At 41.6% G+C, this 23,259-nt stretch overlaps 1 protein-coding gene across 1 annotated transcript in view; it reads right to left on the bottom strand.

Annotated features, from left to right (window-relative positions):
- Positions 1 to 9,852: 9,852 nt before the first annotated feature.
- PHACTR2 (phosphatase and actin regulator 2) overlaps positions 9,853 to 23,259 on the bottom strand; it is a 214,887-nt gene continuing 201,480 nt past the window's right edge. The window contains exons 10-13 of the mRNA XM_065401437.1: positions 17,385 to 17,446; positions 14,936 to 15,073; positions 10,460 to 10,536; positions 9,853 to 9,901 (exon numbers count right to left, since the gene is read on the bottom strand). Of these exons, the coding sequence (XP_065257509.1) occupies positions 9,853 to 9,901; positions 10,460 to 10,536; positions 14,936 to 15,073; positions 17,385 to 17,446 (326 nt within the window). The remainder of the gene's footprint in view (positions 9,902 to 10,459; positions 10,537 to 14,935; positions 15,074 to 17,384; positions 17,447 to 23,259) is intronic.

The raw sequence follows: 23,259 nt of genomic DNA, 5'->3' as shown, positions 1-23,259 counted from the left end.
ACAAGGCATATATCATAGCCACTTTTCTAAATTTAATCCCTTTGTAATTTTTTTTTTAAACTATCAAAGTGATTAGGTCGTATTAAGGACCTGTCAGTTGTCCCATTTAATTTTTTTGAAACAAAAACTCAAATTATATGGTTCAGTGTCAAAATAGTAAACTTCTACTCTATTTTGCACTCCATACTTTCTTCTAAATTTGGCAACAAACAAACAAAAACAGTCTCTGGAGAAGAATTGTTTTGCCAAGCTTTAATCCAGGGTACATTATTATGGCTGGGTTTTAAACCCTGAAAATAAGGGATTTTAATAGGAATGCTGTCAAAACTATAACTAATGGCTTGCACATATCTGTATGATTTAGTGTGGCATACATTTTCATTGCTTCCTTGATGTAAAAATGCTGCTTTCATAGTTACAAAATGATGGCATTGCAGAAGCTAAATTGTTTCCTACTAATTCTATTTTTAATACACCTAATTGATTCCAGTAAGAGGCGGAACAATGCTGATTATTTTTATTTGCTACAAGCTTGTAGTTGGCTGTTTTACTAGTTATTGATATTTTTGGGTTCATACACTGCATTTTGTAGGATTTTTACCAAAATTAAAGTGATCTAAAAGGTTCTATCAACCTATTTCCTTAAAATGTTTAAATCAATCTATATAAAAATAAACAGAAAGCCAGCTCATGGAAAGCACCCTGATATTACTTGAATGCCCTTTACAAAAATAATCCATCCCATTTACGCAAACCTGGTCTTGTTGTAAATATCAGTAAAGAGTGAGATCTAATTTTAGCCACTAAATTGCATTCTGCCTTTAGGCTGACATCTAAAATGACAATCTTCAATTTTATAAATTAAAAACACTCCACAAGAACCTATTGCAGAATCTGAGGTAAAAATCACTCTGCACAGACCTTTTATTGCCTGAAAAAATACCTAGCTTTCATAATTAAAAACTAAACAGGGCACATAAAAGACAAAAATAAATTGTAATTATGTACACATATAAAAAAGGATAAATAGTATATATACTGTAATACTGCATTACATATATGTTTGTGTGTACTCCAGGCCCAGAAAAATCATTGTGTACATAAATCAAAGGATAAATAAGTGCCAATATAAGAGAATTTTTTAGTGTAAACAATGCCAAAGGCTTGTAATAGGCCTTAGGGCTGACATAACAAAAGCACATATTGCCTTTCACGCTCCATACCATTTAATTTTAATAGTATTGTATTCACAAATACAATTTCAGAAGTTGTGAGTTAATAAGCATTCTTTTCATACAACAAAAACAGGCTGTGGACACTAAGGATTTTCTGTAGCTTTTACAAGGCCCTTGATGAAGATGTACTGATCCACATGTTAATTCTTTCTAGAAGCAATCCAAGGGATCCATCTAATGTTGCTCTTAAAGTTAAAGTCACATTGTTAACCCCTTTCCAAACCTACTTGTATGCAAATTCATGGCCGATTTCAGTTCTAATTTTGGATTCAAATTAGAATGTCATGATTGTCAATACTGTCTGCCATAGCTCACAGAGATATTGGTGCCACTACTTTGACAACAACGTGAGTGACAGACAAAAGAAGAGTGTTTCAAAACCTGAATCCTTTCATTGCACTCACAGTGTCTTGTTATTTGTCCTTTGAAACCTACTCATGTAATTCTGATGCATCATCATGGAGAATCCAAGGTGTAATTGTATTAAAAAAACACCAACCATATTTAGATGTGCTATATGAATACTCAATGTATTTTCTTTAAGCATGCTTTTCAGAATTTTAAAAAATACATCTGAATTATAACAAGAATATTTTCTGGCAAGTAGGTTCACTGGCACCACAAAAATTACTGTACTTCACTAAAGTACTGATGAAATGAGTGGCTTACTGTCTTGCTAGGACAGGCTGAGGTCTCTAGAAAACACACACACAGTTGCTCAAACTCCCAGATTTACAATTTTTTTCCTCCTGCCATCCAAATATATAATTAAACCAGTTTCATAAAGAATTTACTACCAGTTTGTTCTAACTTTTTTCTGTTAACTGACAGGTGAAATCTCTTTCCCCGCCCGCCTCTCTCTGTGTTCCCACTGTACCCACAATTATCCTCAGTCACCATGATGTAAAGTCTGATGAGTTCCTGGCCACAGGCTGTCAAACGATTGTCTTCAGCTCTTCCTGTCTGCTCAAGCTTTGATTGAAAAAATATCAACGTATCTGTGTGAGCTAGCCACAGAACCACAATCTCTCTTACCATCAAGACATTGCTTAGTTAATATGGAATGCTACCCCCACTTTCCCTGGGTTCTGGTCCCAGTCAAATCTCTTGTTCTCCAATAAAGATGAGGGCCACATTCTTCATTAACCTCAGGGTAAGCTGCAACACACACTCACACTCGTTCAAGTTCCAGTGCAATCTCAGGTCTTCATGATGCAATGATTTTCCCAAAGGGAACTGGGGTGTGAAGTATGGGATACTGTCAAACAATTATGGACGATGAAACCTGAAACATTAAATCAAATAAAAGTTATAAGTGTTATTGTTTCATCGGATAATGGCATTGGGCCGGGTTCTGATTTCACACCTATTTTAAATGAATAATTCATTCTCTGCCCCAGAGTCACTTGTCCGCGATACTATTAGACCTAACCCAACTTTTGCTTTTTCAGTCCAATGTTATTAGTGAACTACATGAGTTATATTCCTTTTAACAACAGGGCCTTGAGGAGACTAAAGCTCTTTCCTTTCTCCCAGAATTGCAATCCTACAACATCTGTGCCTGATTCTGCTCTTAACAACAGCAATGTTTTTTCTCTAGTGTTACTCCACTGACTTCAGTGTAATTACTCCTTCCTGCCACAGACCAATCAGAGAGAACAGAGAGAACTGATGGGCAGGATCCCCTGGGAGGCTAATATGAGGGGGAAAGGAGTCCAGGAGAGCTGGCTGTATTTCAAAGACGCCTTATTGGGGGTTGCAGGAACAAACCATCCCGATGTGCAGAAAGAATAGCAAATATGGCAGGCGACCAGCTTGGCTTAACAATGAAATCTTCAGTGAGCTTAAACACAAAAAGGACGCTTACAAGAAGTGGAAACTTGGACAGATGACTAGGGAGGAGTATAAAAATATTGCTTGAGCATGCAGGGGTGTAATCAGGAAGGCCAAAGCACAATTGGCGTTGCATCTAGCAAGGGATGTGAAGGATAACAAGAAGGGTTTCTATAGGTATGTTAGCAACAAGAAATGGTCAGGGAAAGTGTGGGACCCTTACTGAATGGGGGAGGCAATCTAGTGACAGATGATGTGGAAAAAGCTGAAGTACTCAATGCTTTTTTTGCCTCGATCTTCACAGACAAGGTCAGCTCCCAGACTGCTGCCCTGGACAGCACAGTATGGGGAGGTGAGCTGCCCTCAGTGGTGAAAGAACAGGTTAAGGACTATTTAGAAAAGCTGGACATGCACAAGTCCATGGGGCCGGATGCACTGCATCCGAGGGTGCTGAGGGAGTTGCTGATGTGGTTGCAGAACCATTGGCCATTATCTTTGAAAACTCGTGGCGATCAGGGGAGGTCCTGGACGATTGGAAAAAGGCAAATATAGTGCCCATCTTTAAAAAAGGGAAAGAGGAGAATTCGGGGAACTACAGACCGGTCAGCCTCACCTCAGTCCCTGGAAAAATCATGAAGCAGGTCCTCCAGGAATCCATTTTGAAGCACTTGGGGGAGAGGAAAGTGATCAGGAACAGTCAACATGGATTCACCAAGGGCAAGTCATGCCTGACCAACCTGATTGCCTTCTATGATGAGATAACTGGCTCTGTGGATACGGGGAAAGCGGTGTACGTGATATACCTTGACTTTAGCTAAGCTTTTGATATGGTCTCCCACAGTATTCTTGCCAGCAAGTTAAAGAAGTATGGATTGGATGAATGGACTATAAGGTGGATAGAAAGCTGGCTAGATTGTCGGGCTCAACGGATAATGATCAACGGCTCGATGTCTAGTTGGTAGCCGGTGTAGGAGCAGGATTTTATATTGTACTATGAGAACTAATGTATGATTTGATTTTATCCTGTCAGCCACCCTTTTTGAATAGCAGAAAGGAATGACAGACCAGAACAATCCTTTTGACTGATTATGGTCACATTTCTTTGTTTTAAGGTTTTAGTAAGTAAGAGACAGGATCTTGTATTGTACCTATGTTAAGGAGATTAGAAGAATGTTGAGGACCTGAAGCCCCAATGTGAATTGTTTTAGTTATAAGATTTAGCAAGGCTTGATTTACAATGTATTCTGCTAAATATACAATACTGCTGTCTGTATACCTTTGAAGGTTTCTGTAAGAGATTGTTTGTGTGAATGAGGAATGCATGCATCAGGAAAAGATAAGGTGTGAAAGCCATCACAAATGTCCAGATGGTCAAGAAGAAGTGAGAGACTTGGAAAGATCAGAAGACAATCAGAAAACATCCATTGTATCCGATGCTAAACATGTTAGCAGCATTGACGACCTCAGAAGTGAGGCAGGCACCCCCAAAGGCGAGACAATAATAGGAGATAACGATGGGAAGCCCGACAATAACCATCAAATGATAACACCACTTAAGGACTAATGATTACAGGATGACATTGCAAAATGCATGAACTCAAATGGAAATTTACAACTATAAAGCTGGGGTGTTTTGCCATGGAACTCTGGGTTCAGTCCTGCAAAGCCTCGGAGCATTGGATCGCGACCGACAAGAGCCCAGCTCCACACTCATGCTCAATCTAACTGGTCATTAGATTGACTCAAGCCACAACAGACTGCTAACTATAAACATCATTGGCAGGACTCTGTGTGTATGTGTGTGTGACTGAAAAGCATATGCTAACTGTTGTATTTTCAATAAATGCTGCGTATTTGCCTTCCTCTATAAAGATCCCGTGTGCTTTGTATGAGCATAACACCGGTATCAAGTGGCGTGCCCCAGGGGTTGGTCCTGGGGCCAGTTTTGTTCAACATCTTCATTAATGATCTGGACGATGGGATAGTTTGCACCCTCAGCAAGTTCGCGGATGACACTAAGCTGGGGGAAGAGATAGATAAGCTGGAGGGTAGTGACAGGGTCCAGAGTGACCTAGATAAATTGGAGGATTGGGCCAAAAGAAATCTGATGAGGATCAGCAAGGACAAATGCAGAGTCCTGCACTTAGGATGGAAGAATCCCATGAACTGCTACAGGCTGGGGACCGACTGGCTAAGCGGCAGTTCTGCAGAAAAGGACCTGGGGATTACAGTGGATGAGAAGCTGGATATGAGTCAACAGTATGCCCTTGTTGCCAAGAAGGCTAACGGCATATTGGGCTGCATTAGTAGGAGCATTGCCAGCAGATCGAGGGAAGTGATTATTCCCCTCTATTCGGCATTGGTGAGGCCACATCTGGAGTATTGCATCCAGTTTTGGGCCTCCCACTACAGAAAGTATGTGGACAAATTGGAAAGAGTCCAGTGGAGAGCAATGAAAATGATTAGGGGACTGGGGCACATGACTAATGCAGAGAGGCTGAGGGAACCGGGCTTATTTAGTCTGCAGAAGAGAAGAGTGAGGGGGGATTTGATAGCAGCCTTCAACTACCTGAAGGGGGGTTCCAAAGAGGATGGAGCTAGGCTGTTCTCAGTGGTGGCAGATGACAGAACAAGGAGCAATGGTCTCAAGTTGCAATGGGGGAGGTTTAGGTTGGATATTAGGAAACACTATTTCACTAGGAGGGTGGTGAAGCACTGGAATGGGTTACCTAGGGAGGTGGTGGAATCTCCATTCTTAGAGGTTTTTAAGGCCTGGCTTGACAAAGCCCTGGCTGGGATGATTTAGTTGGGGTCAGCGGCGGCTCCAGGCACCAGCGCTCCAAGCGCGTGCCTGGGGCGGCAAACTGCGGGGGGCGCCCTGCCGGTCCCTGCGAGGGCGGCAGGCAGGCTGCCTTTGGCGGCATGCCTGCGGGAGGTCCGCCGGTCCTGTGGATTCGGCGGCAATTCGGCAGTGGGTATGCTGAAGCCGCAGGACCGGCGGATCTCCTGCAGGCATGCCGCCGAAGGCAGCCTGCCTACCGTGCTAGGGGCGGCAAAAAAGCTAGAGCTGCCCCTGGTTGGGATTGGTCCTGCTTTGAGCAGGGGGTTGGACTATGACCTCCTGAGGTCTCTTCCAACCCTGATCTTCTATGATTCTAACAGGGAGGGGACACTTTGGGGCTGAATCTTCCTCAGGCAGTAGCTCCTGGAGGACCATCTGGACTCACTGGTTACGTGCACCATGGATAGGATTGGCATCCCTGTTTCAAGCCCCTCCCCTAAATAGCTTTCTCACTGAGTTGCTGCAGTATTGGATTGCCTCAGACCTCTGGGCCCAGCTTCTGAGAATCCTACTGTAATCTGTGTCCATCAACTGCTGTTTTCAGTGTTAGTGAGAAACACTTCCAAGTTCCTCTTTGGTGTCTCTTGTACAAATATGTGCTAATTTTGCCATATAATTCGTAATGATGTAATCAAGGAGTTACATTCCAATTGTGTCAGTTCATAGCACAGAATATTCTCTCTTGCAATTTACTTTATATTGCACTTTGCTAAACCTGTATTTTTATATATCCTAAAGACAAACCGAAGTACAAGGAATACAATACAATATTTTGCGTCGGTGTTTAATAAGGCTAATGAAGGGCTTAGGAATAGAGGGAGCGGGACAGAGGGGAATAAAGGAGGGGCGATTGCAATTACAGTATCAGAGGTGGAAGCCAAACTTGACCAGCTAAATGGGACTAAATCGGGCGGACCGGATGATCTCCATCCTAGAATATTGAAGGAGCTGGCGCGAGAAATTGCAAGCCCCTTGGCGATAATTTTTAATAAATCTGTAAACTCGGGGGTAGTACCGATGGACTGGAAAATAGCTAATGTGGTTCCTATTTTTAAGAAGGGGAAAAAAAGTGACCCGGGTAACTACAGGCCTGTTAGTTTAACTTCTGTAGTATGCAAGGTCTTGGAAAAAATGTTGAAGGAAAAAGTAGTTAAGGACCTTGAAGTGAATGGCAATTGGGACAAATTACAACATGGGTTTACGAAAGGCAGATCGTGCCAAACCAACTTGATCTCCTTCTTTGAGAAAGTAACAGACCTTCTAGATAAAGGAAATGCGGTGGATCTAATTTACCTCGATTTTAGTAAAGCGTTTGATACTGTGCCGCACGAGGAATTATTGGTTAAATTGGAAAAGATGGGGATCGATATGAAATTCCAGAGGTGGATAAGGAACTGGTTAAAGGGGAGACTGCAGCGGGTAGTACTGAAAGGGGAACTGTCGGGTTGGACGGAGGTCACCAGTGGGGTTCCTCAAGGTTCGGTTTTGGGTCCGATTTTATTCAATCTATTCGTTACTGACCTCGGAACCGAATGTAGGAGTGGGCTGATAAAGTTTGCGGATGACACAAAGTTGGGAGGTATTGCCAATTCGGAGAAGGATCGGGATATTCTGCAGGGAGACTTGGATGACCTTGTAAATTGGAGTAACAATAATAGGATGAGATTTAATAGTGAGAAGTGCAAGGTGATGCATTTAGGGATGACTAATAAAAATTTTAGTTATAAGTTAGGGACGCATAGGTTGGAAGTGACGGAGGAGGAGAAGGACCTCGGAGTCCTGGTTGATCGCAGGATGACTATGAGTCGGCAATGTGACGTGGCTGTGAAAAAAGCTAATGCGATTTTGGGATGCGTTAGGCGAGGTATTTCTAGTAGGGACAGGGAGGTGCTGCTTCCGTTATACAAGGCGCTGGTGAGACCTCATTTGGAGTACTGTGTGCAGTTCTGGTCTCCTATGTTTAAAAAGGATGAACTCAAACTGGAACGGGTACAGAGAAGGGCCACTAGGATGATCCGAGGAATGGAAAACCTTTCCTATGAAAGGAGACTCGAGGAGCTCGGTTTGTTTAGCCTAACCAAAAGAAGGCTGAGGGGGGATATGATTGCTCTCTTTAAATATATCAAAGGGATTAATACCAAGGAGGGAGAGGAATTATTTCAGCTCAGTAGTAATGTGGACACGAGAACGAATGGATATAAACTGGCCGTGGGGAAGTTTAGGCTTGAAATTAGAAGAAGGTTTCTAACCGTCAGAGGGGTGAAATTTTGGAACAGCCTTCCGAGGGAAACGGTGGGGGCGAAAGACCTTTCTGGCTTCAAGATTAGGCTTGATAAGTTTATGGAGGGAATGGTTTGAAGGGATAACGTGATTTTAGTCAATTAGGCATTAACGTGCCATCGCGGGTAAAATGGGGGTCCGGCTGTAGAATCTTGCCTGTATGCTCGGGGTTCTGCTGATCGCCACATTTGGGGTCGGGAAGGAATTTTCCTCCAGGGTAGATTGGCAGAGGCCCTGGAGGTTTTTCGCCTTCCTCCGCAGCATAGGGCAGGGGTCGCAGGCTGGAAGATTCTGTTGTGGGTGGGTCAGCTTTTGTGGCCTGCATCATGCGGGAGGTCAGACTAGATGACCATATTGGTCCCTTCTGACCTTAAAGTCTATGAGTCTATGAGTCTAAGACACAGGGAGCCAAGTGGAGATACACTAGTTATGCACTTGGCCTAGTGATCTGTATCCATATTTGTGAGGGGCATTTTCTAACAGTCTAAGCAAAACACTGGGTTCTAATCCCTACCTGCATGTATGGTTATAATCCATGGCTCTGTTTTCCCATTTGTAAAAATGACAATGTTTTCTTACCTGCTTCGTGAAGTGTTATGAGGCTAACTACAGGATCACACACAATCACGGAGTGGTGGCAGCAATAGCAGTAGGAGGAAGGGACCCAGTTATGGATCAATTTTTGTATGTGTCTTATCTGAAGGTTCAGTTTTTATAGAATCATAGAAATGTATGGCTGGAAGGGACCTTGAGAGGCCATCTGATCCACAACCTCCCTTGATAACCTATTCCACTACTTAGCTATCCTTATAGTTAGAACGTTTCCCTAATATCTAACCAAAATCTCCCTTGCTGCAGATTAGGAGAGCATGGTGTACGCAATGGTGAATGCAGTGCTTAATTTGTGCTAGAGCTTGCCAGGGCTGAACCCCAGTACCCCTAGGCTTGGCAGTTTATCGCCCTGGCACCTCTGGGCTTGCTGCATCAGTTATGAATGTAAAAAAATTGCTCGAGCCCCAGCATCTTTTTCATTACAAATCAAGCACTGGTTGAATGATTTTAGCAGCAAGCTCTACTGGGCATAATGCAGACTGCTAAATGCAATCTTCAGAAGCTTAGAATTTGGATAAATCAGAACAGATTTTCATGGGGACAACAAAAAACACACACCTGACCTCTGGAATAACCCTCTGCCAAATTTCAAAATCCTGCTGCAAATCATAGAGACATTAGAGCTCTTCAAAAAACTGTCAGAAAAAATAATTATAATGGGAATTGCTAGGTAACCTAAATATAGGCTACCACTTTCCCTATAGTGATCTATTTGATAATTATATAGTGGTTTTAAAAATATCAGGGCCTTGTTTATTATTAATACAATAACAATATATTGAGTAATCCTTATGGAGTTGCAGTAGCTTGAGTGGAAAATTGATTTCCACTATTAGTATCTTCTGATTCCTAATTTAAAATCCACACTAAAACTCCTATTAGCTTCACATTTGTTTTGTTTGATCTGTAGCCAGCAAACTATTTTTAGACCAAATTTAAGGTTATTTGGACATGCCCTTTTAAAGATATGGGATTTAAGAAAGACAGGTTTTAATCATAGTTCAAAAATTCTTTTAGTTCTTTTTTGCCACATCCTAGCTGCAAGATAACTTATCCTGTATACTTCAAACGAGGCTTATTTGAAATATCTTGGTGAGATCTATGGCACAGGTCCAAACAGAGATGCATATTATAATGTTATTTGTGTCAAATTAGGAATGTTAGAATGGAATGTCTGAATCTGGCAAATTTCTGAAAGATTGCTAGGAGCTCTGGCGATTGTTAGGAAGTTCTCCAGAATGGGGATGGACTTTGTGAAGTTTGCTAGACTGCTAGCTTGATTCCAGTGCCCCAAAGCACCCACTAACACATACTTTCATATGGTTGTCCGTGGTTCTGTGGAAGCAGGGCTCTCCTCCCACACATGCAGACTGTTAATTTCATCTGGGACATGCTGAATCCAATAAAATGTATGAAAGGATTATTTCTCAGATTTCAAAAGCAATCTTTTCCATTTAAAATCTATTCAATTCTGGTTACCCTCATTGCCATATCAATTATATGGTTTCAGTGATCACATCAGCAACACTGGGAAATCCCACCAGCTTAGGGTCAAGGAATTAATTACAGTACAACTCTAGAGGACTTGGGAAAGGCAGAGACTAATATGATACATTCACCTCTCATTGGCTTTACGCCAAAAGGTACTTTTACTCACCTTGTAAACTGTCGACTTTCCTCATGTACTTCCATTTCTGTGCTTTTAAATTCATTCAGTTCTTTCCGTATTGCTGCCTAATTAAAAACACACACAAACATCAGAAAGATGAACATCCCGTAAAAATACATTAACAGAACAAGGGCCCACTCCTCTGAGGTGCAAAATACCGTCATCTCTATTGTTTTCCATTTACTTTTCACTTAAATCCTTTCATTTAATCCATCACTCTTGCACACTTCTGATCCCAAGAACATAATGGCTCTTTCAGTTATGGTTATTTGAAGCAGTAAAACTATTTTTAGAAAAGCCATAAGAAAATATCTGGGGCCAGAAAATCCCTCCCCCAAAACATGGCATTTGCTACAAAAGAAGCAGGGAAAGGGAATTTGTCACCCTCGACAGCCACCTGTTTAGTATGCATCTGCAAAGAGATTATCACACCATACAGCCCTGGAGGGGAGGATGAGTCATACTTCATGCATAGCAATTGCATAAACTGCAAGATTCCTATAGCTCCCAACTGGAGACAAGATTTTAGGAATGTGAGATGAATGCCACTTTTCAAATGGAAATTAGTTACTCGGTTTGATCAATTTTATGTAACATTCCATGAGGTGTTTGGACATTCCAGGGCCGTGTTTTCAGCTGGTAGATACTAAAGAACAGCAGAAATTCAGCACACTTTAAAATGTCAGTCCTTAATGCCTATGTAAAAAGAATGGTAATCAATTTACTTCACTATATAATTCATATAATTTCTTAAATGGCCAGCACTCTACACACACAGGTATTGCTATAAATGCTTTTGGTTCAAATCTATAAACATTTTAAACCACTGCTTTCAGACCCTGCTGTTCAGTGTAAGGTTTATTCTCTCTCTTTCTCCTTGCCGTGTTTCTAATACAAGTAATACCATTTGAGTAATCCTTTAAAAAAGCAGCTCATTAAAGAGCAATGTCTTTCAAAGCAGGACAGAATTCCAGTGTGATAGGTTTACGCTGTGTCATCAGAATGCCATCTCCTAAATGATAAATCTCACATTCCAGCAGGGGACTGTCCTGCTTAACCCCAATGATACACAAGGCTGCTGCAATAGTAAGGAAAGACACACAGCTCAGATATTGCAACCCCCCCCCCCTTGTTTTTAAGCATATGCCTTATTGATAGACAAGACACCGAGTCCTGCATCCACAGAACTGGTATAGCGCAGGCTTCATAGAATCATAGAAGATTAGGGTTGGAAGAGACCTCAGGAGACCTCTTTTCCACTGATGTGCTTCAACTGGACCTAGAGGGACTACTTCTAGGGAAAAGAGGTAATGGAGTCTCCAGACTCACTGGACCCTTTGCCTCTCTGCTGAGACTGAAAACATGGGGGCCAATTTGTTCCAACTGTGCTGTGGAAACCTGTTCATTACAAAATGTATTGAGCCTAAAAATGTATTTCAGGTGGGTAATAATGTATGCAGTGTTGTTGTAGCCGTGTTGGTCCCAGGATATCAGAGAGACAAGGTGGGTGCGGTAATATCTTTCATTGGTCCTTGTCTCTCAGGTGGTGATAATGACTTTCAGCCACTATTAGCCAGACCTGAGCAGGTGACCTACAAGTGAAAAAGTTCCACTGCTATCATGAACAATCAAGTCCTTCTTGTATCATTTCTAAATGTGGCACTCTGATCTACTGTGACTTGAGGCCTCGTCTACACTGATTTGACCTATCAGCGCTAGCTACCAGTGTAGTTTGCTTGGTGCAACTCCCAGTGCATATCGATAAAGTCGCTATTTGCACCAGGACTGCTCACCTCAGTTTCCTGCAAGGTGCTGAGTGCACTCAGCTCCTGAAGACTTCATGGGGAATAGAGAATGTTCAGCACCTGAAGCCCAGGGCCCTGAGCCTCGCCACCCGGGGATGAAGCTGAAGCCTGAGCAATGCAGCTTTGCATGGGCCCCTGTGGTATGGGGCCCCAGGCAATTGCCCTGCTTGCTACCCACTAATGAGGGCCCTGGATTTTATATGCAGAAAACCAGCTGTTGTGGCACAGGTGGGCCGTGGAGTTTTTATAGCACGTTGGGGGGGGAGCTCAGAAAGAAAAAGGTTGATAACCTCTGCCTTACTTGGTATTGCAGGATCTTGCATTTTCTATACAATTTGGTCCAGAAACGGCGGTTGGTAAACCACCCATTTCTAGCTGAGAAATCCTGCAGGTATCTTTGTGTGTGTGTGGGGGGGGGGGGGGGGGTAAGGGGGGGGGGTCCAAAGAGGGGAATGGGACAGCTGAATAGATTTTTTCTGAAATGCCCTACTGATTTGTTTAAAAAAAAAAAAAAAAAAAGTAATTCTCTCCAGAAAGACAGAGGAACAAGCAGCTTAACAGAATTGCACCCAAACAGTGTGCTGTACTGTGTAAGGTACAAACCTCCTGAAGAAACAGTGCTCTTCACAGTATGATCAATAGTAACGGGAATGACCAGCTCTTTCCTCGTGGGCTAATGTCGTAACTGGATCCTGCACTTTACGGCCATTTCACAACAAAAATCTGAGGATTCAAGGCAGCTTCTCTTGCCTCTCTTCCCACCCCTACATTCACCTCTCTCAACTTGCCCCCTTCTTTTGTGCAGGTTAGAGATATCCAATAATGTGAAGCACCCGGGATTCCTTCAGAACTGAGCATGGCATGGAAACACCATGGCTGAGTATCTCCTCAGGAGACTTAAGGCCAAATGTCTTTGATGACTCTACTTGATCTTTCAGAGGCCTTTAAGACAGTTGATTATGAGGCAGTGGTTCTCAAACTTTTGTACTGGTGACCCCTTTCACATAGCAAGCCTCTGAGTGCGACCTCCCTTATAAATTAAAAACACTTTTAAATATATTTAATACAATTATAAATGCTGGAGGCAAAGCAGGGTTTGGGGTAGAGGCTGACAGCTTGTGACCCCCCATGTAATAACCTCGTGACCCCTTGAGGGGTCCCGACCCCCAGTTTGAGAACCCCTGTTATGAGAGGCTGCTGAAGTAACTGCAGGCTGGCAAGAGTAGATGGGATCACATGATAATTCATCCACTCATTCTTTTCAGAGGAATAGTGATGAGATGGTGTTGGGTGACTGGTCTTCTCTTTCAGGGCTTTCAATAGTGAGGTCTTGCAGGGCTCAGTTCTGACAGCCCTATTGTTCAACCATTATAAAACCACGAGGGGAGATCATGAGGAAATATGGGCTACAGTGAATTCAATGTACTGGTGACTTTCTGCTCTAGGGCCCCTTTTCATCAGACTCCGATGTACCAGTCTGCATGCTCTCCAATATCTGGCATATATCAGGCCTGAACAAAAGCCAGTTGACCTAAACTCAATTCTGAAAAAAGTGGTAATGCTGGTTGAAAGTATTGTGAGGATCTGGCAAGGTATATAACTGCTTCCTCGTTTGAGGGTGTCCCTCGGCCTGTTGTGAAAGCAGAAAGTAGTATCAGGATTTAATTAGGGACACCATTGCACACAGATGCTCAGATGGCATCAGTGGGCACAGTCATCTTTTTTCCCACTTGTGGCTGGCATGGACAGCCCTTTCCTCTCTGATGCAGATGCTGCTACAGCCCCTCAGGGCTTTGTTCCCTCTAGGCTAGAACAGTGTAACTCACTGTACTTGGAGCGAACTGCTAAAGTCACTTGGAAGCTGAGACTAGTAGCTACCACTGCCTTCTGAGTGGGAGCTGGTTCCTTATGCTCGGCCCTCTCAAGTTATCTGCAGCCACAAAGAATGAAAACACTCTGTTCTCAGACATGAATCCATTTTTTAGCAAAGTAAGCCTGAAATATTTTATGACTTTTCACCAAAAAAGCATGACCTTTCTTCTGAATTATTTTACCTAATTTTTAAAACTCTACTTATATAAGTAAATAAGCAACCTGGTAGCTTCTTTCACTGTTTAAAGTTCTCTCTACTACCTAGTTAATCTCACTGCTCTGTTAAATTGCAGGGTAAAGATGCAGGATTTTGACACTGAAGGCTGAGTTTATTCCCAATGGTGCATGCATGCAGTTGGTCACCTGACAACTGTAGTGATGGCGTATTCATGTGGTCAAGCATTTTTACAGTAATGGGAGAGCCCGTTACATTTCACTGTAATTAGTTTTAAAAGCAGCACTTAAGGGCCAGCATGTAGGCCTCTGACTGCAGAAACTTTGGTTGAATTCCAAGGACTTCAACTAAAAGCTGATAGCAGTGATGTAACTGGCCTAGGAGGGATTTTAAAAATGTGAGAAATTCATCTCTGAACTGCCACAAGTGAGCTGGTAAGTACAATTTTAATAGGCACCTGAGTGGGTTCTGCTGTGTGTGGGCAATGCATGGTACCATGACAATGTCACTGCCTCAAGAAGATGTAATTAATGATACTGGTGTGGAGGGATGAAAATAAGACCGGAGAAATATTTTGAAATTTATAGAATTCAATCTCTATTTGTCCCTTGCCTTGTCTGCAGGAGTTAACCTTGCCCAAGGCTTGTCTGCTCGGCGATCATAATCCGGGGAATCCGTTACCTCCACATACTCATTGAAACGTAGGATTCTTCTTGCCTGCAGTTCAGCCACTGTAGGTCTCAGACTGAGCTGTGAACAGGAGGTGGAAAAAGAGTAAATTGAATAAGCCAAAATAAAACCTAGGGTATGATGTAACCTCAAGAGAACATTAAAGGTATTTCTAATCAGGGTCACTTTCAGGTGTCTAAAAAAAGGTACCATCTTGGGAACATCAAACAGGAACTGGAAAGCAGTGCAACCTAGTTTCTTAGAGTATAAAATTAATCTTTATCAGACAGGCCACAAAGAATCTTGACAGATCATCTCCAGAACATTAATTTTTACTTTGCTACACTGGTGCTATTTACCCTCTTAGACAATGCTAGTATTTATATTAATACCTACAATCATCTGTTTTTCAGTACAAAAAAAACAGGTTTTTCAGTACAAAAAAAAACAGGTTTTTGATGGGTTTCTCTAACTAAAAGGAATTTGTGAATCAGAGAGTCTATCTTTATTATGATATTGAACCAAATGATCTGAGTCACCCCAATCAAAGTACAAATTAATGATTGTCACAGTAAACAAAATTCTCCTATTGCACATATATTTTTGAAAGTGTAGGAAAATTGTATGTCATATTATGGGGCTTCCTCATCTCAAAAAGGATACTGCAGAACTGGAAAGGGTACAGAGAAGAACAATGAGAATGATCAAGGGTCTGGAAAAAAATTCTCATATGGAGAGAGATTGTAAAAGCTAGGACTGTTTACCTTAGAAAAGAGACCCATAAGAGGGGACATGATAAAAAATAACAAATGGAATAGAGATGGTAAATTGGGAACTTCTATTCTCCCTCACTCGTAACCCAAGCGCACGAGGATATTCCATGAAATTAAGAGGTTGCAAATTCAAAACCGATAAAAGGAAATACTTTCACACAGAATGTTTGATTTAAACTGTGGAACTCATTGCCACAGGAAGTCACTGAGGCCAAAAACTAAACAAGATTTGAAAAGGGATTGGATAGTTGTATGGATAGCAAGACTATCCAACATTATTGCAATTAATAACACAATTTTGGAAGGGATATTAAACCTTCTGCTTCAGGGTTTAATCTGTAACTATTAGGGACCAGGATGAGCTCCCGGTAGGGGGCAGATAATCCCACATCTGTCTACTATGGGGTTCTTACACCTTCCTCTGAAGCATCTGGTGATGGCCACTGTCAGAGACAGGATGTGAAACTAAATGGACCTTGGATCTGATCTAGTATGACAATTCCTGTATTCCCAAAATCCAGCTGAAATTATTGGGTTTGCATTAGTTTAATGGAGAGCAGAATATAGCCCTAATCTGCATAACATGCACATGTGTACAAGCAATTTAGAAAAAAATTAATTTTTTATGTGCTTGTTGCTTCAGGATCACATATATATGTGCACACATATATAGAATGTGTGCATTATATATATATATGTAAAATTATTTTTTAAGGTTTTAAACTTCTCATTATTCAGAAAAAAGAGACATTCCTGAGATTAACAGGAAGATCACAATCAAAAAAGTCAATTTAATAATTGACTTGGGCACAATGATAAATATTTTGTATACTGTGGTTCTCTCTTGTATTGACTAGACTAGGAAAGACAAGCAAAAAGGTATACATTACCTGTTGGGAAAGTCTTGCATTGCAATGTTTTACCACTTTGGTCTTGATAATCAATTTTAGTGATTTAGATACACTCGATGGATCAGGACTGTGCTGTTATCCCACTAAGAGCTCTGAGAGACACTGTGCGTCACTGAGGCACTGTGGGTGGGATTTTCAAAAACCCTCAGTGTTGGCTTACGTCTGCTACCATTGAAGTCAGTGGGAGATTTACCATTGATTTCAATGGGAACAGAGTTAGGCCAACCCTGAACAGGAGAATGCAGTATGTGCTCCCATCTGTGATGGGCAAGCTCTACTGGCTTGTGTATGGGATAGTGGTGGAGGGCTGTTCAAAGCCTCACACCTCTTTCAGCACTCTCCTTTTCCAAAAGAGGCAAGTACCTACACCTGTGGTTGCACGGGTGTGTGCACGCGCACTCGGGAAAGCTCCTGGTACTCACACCCCCTCCTTGCACACACATGCAAAGGCTAACCACAGTCGGGCCCTACATTTCCTTCAAAGGTGGCAGTTCTGCCTTGTAAAAATGCAAGGGAAAATTGGACAGACTGGATTTATACCAAGGATGACTTTGGCCCATTCTATCTTTTAAACAGGGTTTACCTTTTGGGGAAATGGAAATGGGAGAGGGAATTTTGTCAGTATGTCTGAATATACTTTAGAATAGTATAAAGAAAAATTCTCATCATTATACACACAAGTATATCACACACAAAATATTTTATCACCTTTCTGCTGAGGCTGCGTTTTAATTCCCTCCTGGCTTCCTGTTCTTCTTCTTCATTCTTCTCTGGTTTTGGAAGAGAGAAATAAAGGGGATGACTAGGGGACTATAACTGTATATGGTAAATTTCTCTTGGCAGTAAGTTTCAGGCCTTGGAATATTGGCTCATGCATACTCTCATTTCTGAGCTATCCTATTTTTGTGTGTGTGTGTTCTCATTGCCTTTCTCTGTTCTCTCCGATTCCCAACTCTGCAGCCTTCTGTAGTTATCACCCTGTGCCTGGAATATAGCAGAGAGGCTACAGTCATTTCCACTCTGTGAAATAAAAAACAAGGAGTTGCACAGCTGCTTCACCTACCTGCCAAGAGACTAAGATCATCATTGCCTTTATTCCCAAGGTCCCCTTTACCTTAGTCTAGAATCAGAGTTTAATTGTGAGAAGAAAATTGCAGCAAAAATAATTGGCAATGAATAACCTATCTGATGAACCTAACCTCTATTTTTTGCTCCCAGAATATCCATGAGCAGAGAGCAAATTCCTCAAATTTGTTTGTTACTGGAAATTAGTCAGTGACTTGTTTTGTTGTTGATTTTTGTTAGACTCCATGGATTGATCATTAATAGTTCTCAGTGAGTATGTGATTTTCATTATTTGAGCTGACTTGGTTAACTGTGTGATTAGTCAGACCAATCACAATTTATGATTTCTGTTCCTTGGTCAGATGGGGCAAATAATTGCCTATGCAACTTTAAAATTTCTGCAGATATTTGTGCATGTAACTGAAATTTGCTTTCCAGAAACTTTTGTGCCAGTGAAAACTGATTGCCTGAATGTCTGTGGAAAGCAAATTAAAAAGGGGTACAAATATGGGTGAAGCAAATTGTTTTTAACTGATGAATGTTTGCAGAAAATTATTTGTATGATTTGCCCAGCTCTGTTGCTTATGTGTGAGTGTATCTTTACTGTGGATGAAATATTCCAATCAGAGATGTTGGCTGAACTGCAAAGTTCAGATCTGGATCCACATTTCCCCAAGGTCACAAGTTTGGATTGAGGGTTTTGGTTCAGGACCAACTCTAGTTCTAAAGGAGTTTAACTGTCCACTGTGGATGTGACCAAACTGCGTTAGAAGAAGGTGAGAGCACAGTTTTGAACACTTGTTCAGAATGATTTGCTCTCATCCATAATAAATGGCCAAACTGTGAACATACAATGTGGCCAAAACTGAGTTTGAATCTCGCGTAGGCGTTAGGCTTATGGTTGTTCAACAGGTACACCTGTTGTACAAGTTTTCACTGGGAGTGGCCCGGGTATCACTGAAGACAGAACATTATTCAGTCCTTGTAAATTTCCTTTGATAAAGCATGAGATGGAGAGAAAGAAAAACAACAGAAAACAGCATCAGAAGAAAATCACAGCAAAGAAAGAAAATGTCAACACCAGCCCTGCTCCTCAAAAAGATTTTGCCACCAAACTTCAAGCGAGATAAAATCTTGCAAAGACTGCCAAGGCTAGATTAACTCTATGATTGAAATTACGTTTATTGAGATACAGAAGTGAATATTTTTCATATGACTTCTTTCAGTAATCTAACTAAAGCTCTCTTTCCTTTACTGTATTTCATAGAGTTTAGCAAGATCACTAACCTTTGCACATTTAATAGCTGTTTTAGTATATTTATGATAACTCACATGGAACTGACTTACTTTTAAACAAACTTCCCTTTGTAATCAATAACCATAATATCTAAGGTAACTAAACAGGATCTATTAATTTACGGATTAATTTACTTGGTTTTAGCTCATCTAGAGAAGACTGCCCCCTACAGGAACTGGATCTCCCAGGTGTAATCTCTGTTGCAAGCTCTTCATGAGGGGGACAGCCCAGAAGAGATTGTAAGTGAACACACACATTGTACTGTTGCCTGTTTTTGTTATTTTCTTTCTAAAATTAATTATTCATAACTTTGAATTCTCTTGCTTGTCTAAATCACTGTATGTCCTAAAGCATGGTAAGTATCTTCACATGAGAAATACTGGGATCATGTCTCTGAATTTATATCACAAGGAACCATTATTAATCAATTTAGTCTACCTGATCTTTGTTTCTCTAGACCATAATTCTTTTAAATTTGGGGATACAATTACTTGGCAGTGGGCACAGGATGTGCTGGCCTTTTAAGGGGGTCAGAGCTCAGCTGCCCCCTGTGCCACCAAGGCGAAGGGAATAAATCCTGGGGTCACGTGGTTGAAGATTGTGACTCAGAGCCAGGCCTGTCGGGAAGCTTGAGTTCAGGGAGAAGGCTAGAGATGAGAAAAGAGCAGAGAGTTTCTCCTTAGCAACCAGGCCTGGGAGTGCGCACCTTGAAGGGAGCAGGCTAGAAAGGCAGGCAGTAGAACTGGCCAGAAAGAATTCCATTTTGTGAATAATTTTGAGATTGGGATATTTGTTTTGCATCCGAGTAAAAATGAGACCTTTTGAATTCTTTTGTGAAAAATTACTAACAGGAGAGAGACCGTCCCCACTAGTAATAGCCCAGTTGTTAGCGATGTGGGAGATCCAGGTTTGAACCCCTACTCCGCCTGATTTGGAGCAGGGACATGAATATGTGTCTCCCACATCTCAGAGGAGTGCTCTAATCACTTGGGTATTGTGTGTGTGTCTGTCTTTTTCTCTCGCTCTCCCCCACCACCCTTGGTCCTTCACCTGAAATTTCATCCTGGACCAAAGAATCTTCCCACTGCAATTTTAGTTGAAACGGAGACATTTCCACAAGAACGTTTTGGTTTTGATGAATCCAAAGAAATGTTTAGTCAAAACATTCCTGAACAGCTCTAGCTGGAAGCCACTCTGTTGGAGGAAAGCTCCAGCAGAAGGGACTAGAGACCCTCCTTTATACCCAGGCAGAGGATCTGAAGAGTGAGACCTGCATTGAGTAGATGAGCTCCATCAAGAGACCCTGCGGTCAGGGGAAAGGACATGGCTTAGATATTGAACTTATGTTGAACTGTTTTATTTGGAGAAATAAAACTCAAGCCCTAAAGCAAAAGGACTGAAATCCTGTGGTTACGTACAGTTCTTTGACACACTGCCTGAGGAGCTGGCTCACTGACTTAAGGCACTCAACCCTGTAACTCACACATAAAACACCCTTTTCACACTGTAACAGGGTGGCTTGCCCCTTCAGGGCTGGAGGGCTACAGCTAGTCAACCCTGATTACAGAATGATCCCCATCTGGGAGAGATAAGGGATTTGCCCTAGAAAGAGCAGCACTGGGCTGCTCTGCAATGAAGGGGAGAAGCTCAGGAAGCTGTGGAGTCTGCAAAAGGTTCTGCGAGAAAGACCCTCAGACTATGGGAGTTGACCATAGTAGGACCCCTGGGAAACATCCAGTCTATGCAGGAGAGAGAATGCAAAAGGCCCCAGGCAGGAAGGGCTGGGGGAGGAAGAGAAACCTTGTGTTGTGTGGGATTATGAATGGACTTTGTTTGGGATTTTAAGTTTTATTTAGAGTTTATTTTATATTAATAAACCCAGACTCCAAGGAGGGATATTTCTGACTAAGAAAATGCCTGGGTGAAGTTTTATTTGAACAGTCCAAGAGGGAAAAATGGAGACAGGCTGCCCGTAGCAAGACCCTAGACCACAAGAGGATGCACAGGCGATAGTTGGGCAAGAAGACCAAACATTGTTTTATTGTAATTCCTACATAAATACTGTCCTTAAAAAGTTCTCAGCAGTAGAATAATGTTTTGTTTTCTGTAATTGGCCATTCAGGGTGAGATTTTGAAAGATGCCTAAGTGATTTAGGAGCATGATCACCATTGAAAGTCAGATGTGCTCCTAACTCCCGTAGGCACTTTAGAAAATCCCTCCTCAGTGCCAAATTCTGGCTGCAGGTATGAAAGTGGTTGACTTGCCCATGAACATTCATGCTGCAAAAGAAGTGTTCATGGAACCACAGTTTGGCTGCTCTCCACCCTAGGAGCAAAAATCTGTATGGGGCAGAGAGTTAAATGCACGCAGCACGCTCGCAATCTGCAGGCCCTATCCTGGAATGTCCCTCTGCAGCTCCACCTATGACGACCTACAGAGTCATCTCCTCTGGGTTGAAGGGCAGCTGGAATTTGACCGGAAAAACTATTCTATGGTTTCCTTCCTCTCCTGGCTGCTGCTTCTGGAACATACATGAAGGCACTGCCCAAGCCAGAATTTGATCCTAGATTAGAGGAATTTTAAATTGATGTCAATTATGGGATATTTTGGTGTCTCTTTAAATCAGTGATCTTGGAGAAATAAACATCTATGCCACTACCGTGACAGCAAATACTGGCATTTTAGACCCTGGCATCATTATGGGACATTTAATTCACCACAGAAAGTCAGGAAGAAAAGAGAGAAATCATTCTGCATAAGGACTGTTCTGTTTTCAACTATAAAGTAATCCAGGAGCGCAAAACTGAACTTTCCACTGAGTCCCTGTGGGGATTAGCTATGTTTAGATTACTTTGTAGGATTGCTAGGGAAATGAAAAAGAAGGCAAACAAAGCACTAGGATCCTGGAATGCTGTGGAAAGCAAAAAGCAGTTTCTGTTTTCTGTTTTTACATACAAAGATAATCATTAATATTCCCTAACTAGCACCAAAAGCTACATCATGTTTCTAAAAAGCCAGGCTTGGCAAGAGGACAGGCACACAGTCCAGAAAGCCTTGCTATTCTTCACAGCTACAGAAAAACACAACGGCTGTAAACTTGATTCCATGTGAGAGCTGAAAAAGCTTCCTTGCTGTAATGCAATACTATAATTGATTCAAGGGTGCACATCTAAAATGTTTCAAAGTCAGCATGCAAGAAACCAGCCTGTGTTAGAACTCATTCAAGTTACTGCTTAACTTTTTATTTTTAATGTGGAAGGGTACAAAAGTCTGGATGCTTATACACACTTATCCAAGGCTCTGTGATCTAGAAATCAGGCTAGAATCTCTGTCACAGGATTTCCAGTACTTCCTGGTTTAGCTGAAACTATAAAAATAAAAAATATCTTTTGACATAATAAATCCTTGCTTTAGCTAGAGGTGCAAAAAAACAAAGTATTAAAACTTTTTTGAACCTTATGAAAGGTTTGGATTCAACTTAATTTTGGGGCAAACATTTGGATCAATTTGATCTGTGCATCAGCTCATCTATCCCAAATGTATGCTAAAAAATAAATCAAATCACAATTTTTCTCCAGCTCCAGTACTGCTCTGTTTATGGGCAGTTCTAACACTAACACAACCCATGACAGCAGAAAGGAAGCTTTATGAAAGAAATTCTGACAAGTTCACAAATCCTGCACACTACAACAACACAGGAATGTGAGGGATGTGAACATTTCAGAACTGTCCATGGGAAGTGGGCAGAATAAACCCATAAACAATACATTTGGTTTAAGAGCTAAGAGAATTTCAGAAAACCTACACTGGTAATGGGCTACGAGCACTGTCAACATAAGCAACACACCTATTTGGCATTTAAAAGATCACCATCGACTTGAAATGTAGTAAATTTTAAAAATGAATAAAAAGTAGTTTCAGATACTACATGTGCTCTTGAGTGCCCACGCCACCTTTTACAATCAAATGTTCCTAAATTTTTGAAATGTTTTTCTTTCTCCTGCTTCTCTGAGCAAGACTCACACAAATGCTACAGGAAAATGAGAGAGACCAGGTAGGTGAGGGTATGTTTACACTTAAAACACTAAACAGTAGGAGAGCACTTCAATCTCCCTGGACACGCAATAACAGTCTTAAAAGTGGTCATTCTTCAACAAAAAAACTTCAAAAACAGACTTCAACGAGAAACTGCAGAACTGGAATTAATTTGCAAACGGGAC

Source organism: Emys orbicularis, chromosome 3, assembly GCF_028017835.1.
Source record: "Emys orbicularis isolate rEmyOrb1 chromosome 3, rEmyOrb1.hap1, whole genome shotgun sequence".
Taxonomy (NCBI): Eukaryota; Metazoa; Chordata; order Testudines; family Emydidae; genus Emys; species Emys orbicularis.
The sequence above is the reverse complement of the archived record's forward strand: the minus strand, read 5'-3'. Positions and strand labels throughout refer to the sequence as shown.